An 11,344-nucleotide genomic window follows, 5' to 3' on the forward strand; every position below is an offset into this window, starting at 1 on the left:
ATGGGAACATTTCCACTGGGAAAGTCAGGATTTCTCTGAATCTAAAAAGAGGCTTAGGGATTTTCTTCTTCTTCCTCAGCATAGGCCTTTGGCTATACCTCCTGTTCTTGACATTGTTGATGGATGTTTTTTCAGAATCCAGTATGGCTCCTGATTCTCTGCCTCCAGCTCCTTGTAAGCCCGACAGACGCTATAGGGTTCCTGACTCCCACAAATTCCTTTTCAAAAATCCTGTTGCAGATCCTGAAACCATTTCTCAGGGTCCCAAGGGCATTAAGGACTCTACTGCTAAAAATTCTACCCCTTCTGGTAGAGATTCCAGGGCGCTGGATAGATGGGGTAAGAAGGTTTACACTTCTGCAACCTTGGCAATCAGGGCTTTAAACTGTCAATTTCACATGCTTAAATATCAACAGCATATTATGGGACTGCTTAAACAAAAAATGATGTTAATTTCTGACTGTGGAAAATTAAAGATTTACAGGATTTATTGCATTCAGCTGAACAAGTTGGAAAGCATACTTTGCAATGTGTTTTTGATTCTTTGGAGGCCTCCTGCAGGGCTACTGTAACTGGGTCTGTGTTAAGAAGGCATGCATGGCTCAAAGAGCAAACTCTGCCTGATCATGTTAAAGCAAAATAGTTGGATGCTCCTTTACAACAGGAGCATCTTTTTGGTAATAAGGCTGAAGAAGTTTTAAAAAATATGGAAGATAAAGCTAAATCTATGCAAACTGTAAAAGATTTCTTACAAGTGCAACCTCCAAGATTTAGTAGGCACTGGCCTACTAAGAACTGGTCCTTTCCAGTTCCTTCGAGAGCCACTCAAGTCAAACCCAGACATTCCAAAGGCTCCAGGTTTCAGTCACAAGGGACCTTTAGAACAAAACAATGGGGTGCCTCCAAGTCTGGAACCAACAAGGCACCTCCCTATGGTAAACAGTCTCAATGACTTCCCTCTACACTCACCAAGCACTTATCTTTTAGCCGCCCCTTTGGGGGGAAAGCTGTCACTTCATGCAAGAAGCTGGCAACTTATAACCCAGGACAAATGGGTTTTAAATATAGTATCCCAGGGATACAGATTTCATTTCCACACGTTGCCAATCCCAAACGGATGGCCAGACCTGCCCCCAAATCAGTGGGCAGAGGCCCAGAAACAAGTTCTGTCCCTCATGAACATGGGGGCTATTCAGCCAGTACCAGAAGAAGAAAAGGGACAAGGTTTCTATTCCAGACTTTTCCTGGTACCCTAAAAAGACAAATCATGGCGTCCAATTCTGGACTTATCTACTCTAAACACATTTCTGGACATTCCAAAATTCAAGATGCTGACCCTTCAGCAGTTACTTCCTATGCTAGGCAAAGATGCCTGGTTGGTAACTCTAGACTTAAGAGGCTTACCTGCATATTCCAGTCAGGGAATCTTGCAGAAGATACCTCCGCTTCAAAGCAGGCTATTTGCATTACCAGTTCTCTGCACTGCCCTTTGGCTTATCTACTGCACCCAGGGTCTTCACAAAGTGCCTGGCTACAGCAATTGCATTTTGCAGGCAAAGAAATATTAAAATATATCCATACCTGGGCGATTGTCTAATTCAGGCAGAAAACAAGAACATTCTTCTAAAGCATCTGGCATTTATACATAGGGTTCTAACTTGTCTAGGGTACACAGTAAGCGAAAAGAAATCACAACTGATACCTTCTCAAAAAATTACATTACTTGGTGCAAGCATGAATACAACTGCCCAGATGGCTTACCTAACACCAGAAAAGCAAATTCAAGTGATGACTTACTTCAAACAGGTAGGTGGCCACAAAAACCCTGCTATCTGCAAGAAGGGTTCATGGCCTCCTGCATTATTCTAATTCCATATGTAAGACTGCATATGAGGAAACTTCAGTGGTACTTAAAAAGTTTATGGAGTCAACATTGTCGCAGTCTGGAAACAATGATTCCTATCATACCTTGCCTGAAACTAGAGTTCCTATGGTGGGCAGAGACCTGCCACCAAAACAAGGGACTGCCATTCACTTCACCCCCTGCCGCCCAAACCCTAACTACAGATGCATCAGACTATGCTTGGGAGGCTCATCTTGCAGGGAAGTGCATTCAGGGCAAATGGAGCCCAAATCAAATGCACCTTCATATCAGTCAGAAAGAGATGCTATAGCTGTACAGAATGCACTGACAGCCATCAAGGACTACCTTCATCCAGGACAATTAATAATAAAGACAGACAACACCACAGTTATGTGGTACATAAACAAGCAGGGGGGTGCACATCCCTATCCCCTACGCAGACTAACCATGGCATTGTGGAACACGGCCTTGACCTACCAAATACAATTACAAGCTCAATACCTGCCAGGAAAGCTGAATACTCTGGCAGACAAACTAAGCAGAAATCTCATGGACCCACACGAATGGAAACTGGAACCACAGATTTTCAGCATGTTGACACGCAAATGGGGGAGTTCAGACATAGATCTTTTTGCCTCACCCCAGAACTATCAGCTGGACATATTCTGCACAAGAACTCATCACAAAAAAGCTTGGAAAGTGGATGCTCTATCATTCAGCTGGAAAAACCTATCAGTCTATGCTTTTCCCCCTCTGCCTCTGCTCTCCAAAGTTCTACTAAAAGTCAAACAGGACAAACCAAAAATGATTCTGATTGCTCCAGATTGGCCTTGCCAACACTGGTACCCACTCCTGTGCAATGTGTCACACCTTCCACCGTGGCACCTGCCTCAGACTCCTTGCTTACTGTCTCAGCAGAACAACCAAATCCTGCACACTCGGCTTCAAACTTTGAATCTTGCAGCGTGGCTAATTACCTAAATTCACCTTTAGCATCCCTCAGCAAACCTGTGATGGATGTTATTCTGGAGACGAGAAGGCCTAGTACTAGAAAATCTTATGCTGACAAATGGAAAAGATTCTGTGCTTGGAGCCAATCACAAGGAATAAGCACAGAAGTGCCCGATATTCCTCAGATTTTACAATACTTAACTGAGATGCTTCACAAAGGCCTGTCCTTTTCTTCCATAAAAATCCATGCCTCTGCCATTTCAGCTCATTACAGCACAGAACCACCCCTCTTCTCTCATCCTCTGCTAAAGCAGTATCTCAAAGGGGCTAAAAACTTAAGACCACCCAGGAGAGCTCCAACCCCTGCCTGGGACCTCAATTTTTGTATTGGAAAAACTCACTCTCCCTCCTTTCGAGCCAGCCACTACTGCAGACTTAAAATTTCTCTGCTGGAAAACAGCTTTCCTTTTAGCAGTCACTTCAGCTAGAAGGATTTCAGAATTACAGGCTCTTATGGCAGTGGAGCCTTTCATTATTTTTCATCCAGACAGGGTGGCTGTCAGGACCAATCCATCTTTCATGCCTAAGGTGGTATCCAGTGTGGCTCTTAATCAGACCATTCATTTGCCAACTTTCTTTCCCAATTCACAGAACCAGGGGGAGCGAATTCTGCATTCCTTGAATATACACAGACAACTTAGATTTTACTTACAGTACCAAATCTCTAAGAAAATCTGAACAACTACTGGTGGCATTTGCTGCAGGGACAGAGGGAAAGGTTATTTCAAAGCAAACTATTTAAAATGGATAAGCCATTGTATTAGTTTCTGCTATATGCACCATGGTAAAACTACCTCCAGGGGATCAGATCTCATTTTACCAGAGCTGCATCTACTTCTACTGCCTTTCTCAGAGATGTTCCTACTAGAGAAATTCTAGAAGCTGCTACCTGGAGCTCAGTTCATACGTTCACCAGGCATTACCACTTACCTTTCTTCTGTAAATCCAGAGCTGGCTTTGCCACTGCTGTCCTGCAGGGCCTTATAGCTGGTCCTAATGCTGTATAAATCCATCCTCCCAACCTTAGCTTTGGGAATCTACCCAAATGTAATGACTGCAACAGTGAAACACGAAGAACATAGTACCGTTGTGTACACTTACCATAAATGTAGATGTTCGAGTGTATTCACTGTTGCAGTCCTACCCACCCTCCAGCCCCCTGTTTTTCTCTTACTATGCCTCTACTTTCTTTTACTATGCGTAAAAGCCTTGTTGGAGTGTTTGCTTTTGTTTGGAGGTATGTTTTTTGTGTTTTAAAAAAAAAAAAAAAATATATATATATATATATATATATATATATACACATACATACATCTGGGGCAAGAAAAGCTAATGTAATGGCGTCGTGTTTTATACCCCTGATGACCTGATGTCATGGAAGGGACAGCAACCGACACAGGACGCAAGACTTTATCAGGCCAACTAAGGGCAACCTGCCAGCAGATTACCCAAATGTAATGACTGCAACATTGAAGTCCCTCGAACATCTACATTTATGGTCAGTGTACACAACTGTGCTTTTTCTGAACAGAGGAAAGTACCCTGACATTCTATGGCTGGGATTGTCTTGAGGCCCTCCTTTATCAATTTATTCAGTGGTTCCCTGGATACTCATCAAAACTGGATATCTTCTAAGATTCACAGGCTTCTTTAAGAACTCAAATGCTTCCTTAGAGACTGTGAATTTTTTTTTTTTAACTGATCCCCACAGAAGCATTCTGAACATTGCTGAGTAAGGCAGTCTCTACTTTATACCCTTCTCTTTGCATGATCTTATGGGTACAAAACCATTTCTTGTGAGTCTCAAATGAGAGGGCCTGTTCTATGTGGATGCAGCTTTCCTGTGTGCCTTCTTTTCTTCCTCACTACCTAGATGCTATGCAGTCTTATGTGGCCTTTCAATCAGGATTTGTAGTTCTGGTATTTGCATACTATGCTTTTAGTCATTGTCTTGCTTTAGAAAAGTACATTTTCTCAAGTTTTTCAGAGATTCCAACTATTTTGATATTTTTCTGCCTAGCTTTATCATCTGCATCTGCTTATATGTTCCAAACAATCTTGCCATATTTTTGCAGCTTCTTTACGTGCCTTCAACTCCTCATTCGCTGAAATTGTCTTATATCATTATTATATGTTCATTTAGGCTTTCTCCTTCCATTCTCTTTTCCTGCTTCAACAGGCTGCCTTGGCAGTGATTTCTTCATTTGTTTACCTTTAACCATATAGCCTCAAGGGTAATTTTTTCCCTGCTCTGCTGCCGTTTTCCATCCTTTTCCTTTCCTTGCAAAAGCTCCACTGACATTCACTTTTGTAAACCCTTCTACCTCTTTTCAACTCTTTTCCTTACGCACTTCTGCAGTTTTTCTCATTTATCCCACTTTCTGAGAAGAGCTCCACCATTCTACTGTCTGTCAGAGCAACGCCATATCAAAAGTTCCTGATAGATATAGATATATTATCTCTACATGCTTACCTGTTTTTATTCTGTGCTTTTGTCCTTAGACTTCATCAAATTCTGAATTCTGTACAATAACACAATTTTTCTTCTTAAGTATACTTGGTACACTTGACAACATTGCATCACATGGTATATAAATAAGAATTTGTTATAGCAAATACATAAATATTCATGTTATAGGATAAAATGCATACAATAAAAATATGGCATTGTAATATGTAAAGGAAATTTCAAGTAAATGAAAATCATAGAAGCTCAAAAGACTTAAAACCTAAACCTATAGAAGAATTAATTTAGAGCTTTAACAATTTAGTCTGCTTTGTTTTAAAATAAATCGGAAATTTAAACCATCATTAAGATGTGGAGAGAACTGAAGCATTCAGTGCTATTTGCTGTCTATACTCCTTATGATGTAGCAGAGTCTGTCTCACACTTTCGGATCAAACATTACCTGGTCCAAATAATATGTAAAAATGTCATAAGCTTGTTTTTTATTTGTGAGTGCCCGAATAATGCAGTTTTCTTCTTTTTTTTTCCTGATGCTATAACTACATTTAGAAATTCCTCTTGGTTCTTCCAGTATGGAAAGATGAGAACCCAGTACATTTAGTGTCATAAACCAACCTTTGTGAATTAACATGAAAGAAATCAGGGGCTTCAAATCCGTGATCATTGTTAGTAAAGGCATTAGAGTTGTACCTACATTGACTGCGATTGTTGCATGAAAAAGGGCCATGGACTGGATGTTAATGTCCTTCTGGGAGAAGCTTCAAACGCACTCCTCAAATTACTGCTACTTCTGTTAATAATCACTGGACTTGTCCTAGCTACTTTTTGACAGTTGTATTTCTCAGAAGAATCTCTGGTATCGCTCTTACTGTCAGGCTGGGCCTGTAATTGGTCAGATGAGGTCAGTGCCCTCCCTCGGTAAACAAACTTAAATAAATCTGCTGTTTAGCAAAGATATATGCAAGTACCATCTCTAACATTCTGTTATTACCATGATTCATACCCAAGTCAATTATATGAGCATTACTAAAACTGTAAGGTTTGTACTTTCTCATTCTTTCTTTCTTTTTGTCTTCAGTAACTGCTTCTAAAACATTATTCAGCAAATTCTCTAGGCACCCTCTCACTCCAAACCTAGGAAATTTGCGGCATGTTTCTGCACGTATCATCAAAGCATTCTCATTTTGGTATTCCTTTCGCAGGAATAGCATGGGTGAGAAGATTTCCTGTTTTCCTTCTGGAAGAAGAGTATCTTTCCTGTTCTATGAATTCTGCCCAACACCAGTAACTCACATTTCAGTGGTGTGGCTATATGGAGAATATCCCCTCTAGCTATGTAAACAAGTAATCTTTAGTTGTACCATTATGTCTGTAGATGGAATGAGTTTGAATGTGGTAAGATGTTATAACCATAGTTGTCAAGTTATTCAACAGTAATGTTTCAGATACCTGATTTTTTTTTCTCGTCTTTCTGGCAGGTTGTGAAGTTCCTGAAGGAGGAGGTATATCCCCTGCTAACGCCATATGAAAACCAAATGGATATCAAGATTGAACTGGAACTGTAGATTGATAAAATTCTTACTTTTATATAAAATGAAGCCTCAAGGAATACACAAAATGTTTATGAATAGCCCTGTGTTTCATCAAGACTAAATTATAATAAAAACAATGTTGGAAATTCTGAAAGATGCCAGGACCTTTATGGGTACATGGTGTGGCAGCACGTTAAATGGGATTATAGAGTTTCAGATATTCCATTTAGTCCTACCTGAAGTACTTGTGAGATGAGGGAAAAGTTTTTAAATCAGAAGTTTTGCTGCTGTCTGATACAGTGCTGTTATAGGCTACCACTTGCCTCAAAGATGTGGCTAGTGTATGTCCAGAGTTGGATTGAAGTGCTCCTCCAAAGATGCCATATAAAAGACAAGTATGGAATTGGATGTCCTTGAAGTTAGGTGTGTGGGGGCAGTGATAAGAAGTCCTTGGGTAACTGTGATGTGTTGAGCACTGAATGGAAGTAAATGTGACTATGACAGGCTCTGTGGTTCAGTATTAAATGTCTGTTGAGGAGGAGAACTACTGCCATGAAATACCCTAGTCCATTGAACTTTGGCAGGTTGGTGACCCATTCCACCCAGTATGGAAGGGGAACATAATTAACTGGATCCACCCTGATATGCATGTGGTTGCTGACATAGAAGGGAAATAGTCATTTTGTAGTTGTGGTCATGCTGCTGTGTGCTCATGGTCCCCCATGTATTCACAGGAAGAGTAATGAGGACCAGGATATGAGAACACTGGAGGATATTTTTAATTTTTTTTTTTTATAGAATGGTAGCACAAATTAGTGCTGTGGTGATACACAAAGGGGAAGTGCCAGAGAGATGATCTAAATCTATATTTTTTAGGTTAAAGCACTAGTTTGAGAAGAGTGCGACAACCTGCTTAGCTAAAGATGAAGAAGGTATGAAAAGTGTGTGCATGTGTGTGCTGGGAGGACTTCTATAAGTAGACCTGAAAAAAAAAAAATGTAGAGAAATCATCCAGTCAATCATGGTGACTCTAGGGAGGGAGAAGTTTAGAGTACCAAGAATTTAAGCAAAAATGGTGAATAAGTTTTTCAGCAGTATAGTTACAAGGGTATGAATTGGGATACAAGGTATGGAGTTCATATGAGCAGTCACCTCTGGTGCTTAGATTTGCCTGTTAGAAAACTGGAGTGGTACCTCTTTTTATCTAAAGATGTTGAAATCTGCAGATTGCAGAAGGGTGGCTCATTTAACATGCAAGATACTGACAAGCATGCTAATTCCACTTCCACCAAAATTAACGGATAGAATATTCTGTAGAGTATGGCTAGTGAAATTCCTAATTCTTTTTTAGGTGGCCAGCAGCATTACTTTGTGCATGGATGGTTGTCTTTCCCATATGGCCCATTTGTGTAAGTGGACCACCATTGAGTTAAACAGAGGAAGCTTTGTAGGCAAAATTCTTAATAAGCTTCATTATGGCTTTTTAAAACAGTGCCTCAGAGAAGGTTGCTGGGGAAATCATTGTGTGAATTTGGACCCTAGATGACATGTATAGGAAACTGGCTAATTGATCAAAGTCATTGTGGAACAATTAAGGTGAAACTGGAATAGTAACCATATTATTACTAGGGTGAAGCACACTAACATATGTTTATATTGGATATCACAATGAAATTGGATATCTTTTCAGCATATTTTCTGAAGATGACACTGATTTGGTAGAGAGGTGCAAGTCTCCACAAACATATGGTGGATTCTAGTACTCTGATGTAATGCAGATTATAGTCTGCTATTTCATTAGGTGTCTTTAGAGAACATGGTTATTTTAGAAGTCATTTTCAAAGACCATTTCTTAAGATGGATACTCATGTTATTACTCTGGAATCAGCCTTAAGCTGAGTCAAACAGCAGTGTGATAGAGCAGTATCAAGGCCAACATGTCATAGGCTGTATTGAGCATTTGATTTGAGAGATACTTGGGTCATCCTACCACTATAGCTGCTGTACAGGGCAAAGGTAAAGCTAGCTGTTGAATTCTGTGTCTTATCTCAATAATCTTGCCATGTAGAAAATATTTATATGGGACTTCTAGAGAGCAGTGGAGTCTTAAAGAAATGTGGAGAACAGAAAAGTTTGAGTATGAGGAAAGAGTACTTTCTATGTCACAAAGAAACCGGTATATGCTGTGAAAAACACATTCTCATGTAAAAAATGAGGCTGTGCAGTTGAACATGAAGGGAAGGTTGTGGGCTAGAAGGGAACTTGTATGGCATTTCTAAGTGGGGTATATAACTTCTGATGCTGCTTCAATGAAAGGATTTTAAAGCACTGAAACATATTGCCTGAAGTGGCAGTGAAATATTAGGCCAGTGAGTGACTAGACGAATGCCTGGGACATATGAAGAAAGGAATTACGAGGGTTGTTGGGATAAGGGATAATTGCACTGGGCTTGCTGCAATACCCTACTGAATGTTCATATGTTAATAGGCTAATGATCACTAGGGCCCTTACAAGCCTAGCCATGCAACCCAAGCCATATATGGGTCCCAAAACTCATGGGTATCTATATAGGTGGGAGCTTGTTAGTAGAGAGGTAACTAAGGGAATTGGGGGGGGGGGTGTTGGGGTTGTTAGTTAGGATAATACTTTTCTGATTAATGGCTAAGAGACATAGAGGGCAGACCAGGGGTAAATTTACGATTTCCCAGCCATTTGTCAAGGTTCCGTTTGAATAGGATCAGGGATGAACTCTGTTTTACATGGATGTGAGAGCCTATTCCATAGTGTGGGGATGCTTTGGGAACACACATCTGTCACTCCAGTATATTTTGTTTATGTCACAAGCAAAGTTAATATTCCCAGATCTAATGTTTCTGGTGTTGTTTGTTTTGCACACGTGCAACAGATCCATCATGGCTGGGTTTGAGGAAGCCCTGTAAGCCAGATAAAGATCCCTTTTCAGCAGTCTGTAAAAGACTAAATACAGAAACAGAGCATTTAGGTGATCCGTGTAGGACAGGTTTTTCATGCCCTGAATTCTCCTGGAGAGAAACCATTGTGGGCGTTCCAACTGTTTGGTTAGGTACATGGCAAAGGGAGCATTGTACTTGATGATGGGTCTGATAAGGGCTGAGCAGAGTAACTACCTTGAACCTGGCAGTACCCTCACTTTTGAGTTGGGCAACATAGTGATTTTCTGGAAACAGAAAGAGAGTATTTAGGTGATCAGTGTAGGACAGGTTTTTCATACCCTGAATTCTCCTGGTGAGAAACCATTGTGGGCGTTCCAACTGTTTGGTTAGGTACATGGCAAAGGGAGTATTGTACTTGATGATAGGTCTGATAAGGGCTGAGCAGAGCAACTACCTTGAACCTGGCAGTACCCTTGTTTTTGAGTTGGGCAACATAGTGATTTTTTTACTATCTTGGCTACGTGTTGGTCAAAGGCCAGATTGCTGTCCCCTGTGTTTCCAGATCCCTTACTTACTGGGTCAGCTCTTAGAACCTTTTATTGATGATGTAATTAACTTAGTTTGACAGTTTCCCAAAGGGTATTATAGTGCATTTTTTATTTTGAGTTTTAGGTCATGGCTTTGGCAGCAGTCATTTGTCTGTGTCAAACCTTCTTGCAAGATATTGGTGTCTTGGGGGAATCTATAATGCTTTCCAGTTTACAGATGTTCATCGTGTTTCACTGTTGCAGTCATTACACTTGGGTTATCCTTCTGGCAGGCTACCCGCAGTCGGCCTGAATTCCAAAGTCTTGGTCCGGCGTCGGTCGCTGTCGCCTCTTCCCTGACGTCAGTGCGCCAGGGGTATAAAAGATGCAGCCAACGCCATTTTCTTTACTCTTTCTTGCCGCATGGTGCCGAAGCAAAAGCAGTTCGCAAGTGCCGGTCAGGCGACTACTGAGATTTTCAAAATCGAATTTCAGATCCGAAGTCTTCATTAAAGCTAAGTACCCCGTTGGGGAAACTTTTTTCTTTTTCCAGACTGATGTCAGAAAAAGTTAACAATTGTATTTCTTGTGGGAAGCAAATACCTCATAAGGATTTTCATTCTTACTGTATTCCTTGCCTAGGCCCTGATCACAATATTGCTAGCTGTCGGTTTTGCGCTACATTTAACCAACGCACTATTAAGCATCGGTACGATTTTACCTTTCATTACTTTGGCCGAAGATTCAATTAAATAATGCCGTCGGAACAACCGACGACTGGAGTTTATAAAAAGCGCAAGGAAAAGGACAGGCATCCGAGGTCAAAAACCGACAACGAGGCTTCTGCTAAGCCAGTCGCCGGTTTTCAGTGAGGCACTTTTGCAGCCCCTGATGCCCGCTACCTCAGAGCCACAGGCTGCTGCCGATTCCCACGTGGAGCCAGCTAGGCCTCTGGATACTCAAGGTATTGGACACTCGGAAACTATTCCCTCATTTGGGTCCGGAGCCGCTGAGCAGGCATCGTCTTCTG

General features: G+C 41.0%; 1 protein-coding gene across 6 annotated transcripts in view; it reads left to right on the top strand.

The window, feature by feature from the left end:
* Positions 1-7,028, top strand: part of ADSL (adenylosuccinate lyase) — a 663,305-nt gene extending 656,277 nt beyond the window's left edge. For all 6 annotated transcript variants that reach the window (XM_044068286.1, XM_044068279.1, XM_044068264.1 and 3 more), the window contains one exon: positions 6,821-7,028. In XM_044068286.1, the coding sequence (XP_043924221.1) occupies positions 6,821-6,907 (87 nt within the window). In that variant the 3' untranslated portion in view covers positions 6,908-7,028. The remainder of the gene's footprint in view (positions 1-6,820) is intronic.
* Positions 7,029-11,344: the final 4,316 nt, after the last annotated feature.

Source organism: Protopterus annectens, chromosome 1.part0 (assembly GCF_019279795.1).
Source record: "Protopterus annectens isolate FY-2018-M chromosome 1.part0, PAN1.0, whole genome shotgun sequence".
NCBI lineage: Eukaryota > Metazoa > Chordata > Ceratodontiformes > Protopteridae > Protopterus > Protopterus annectens.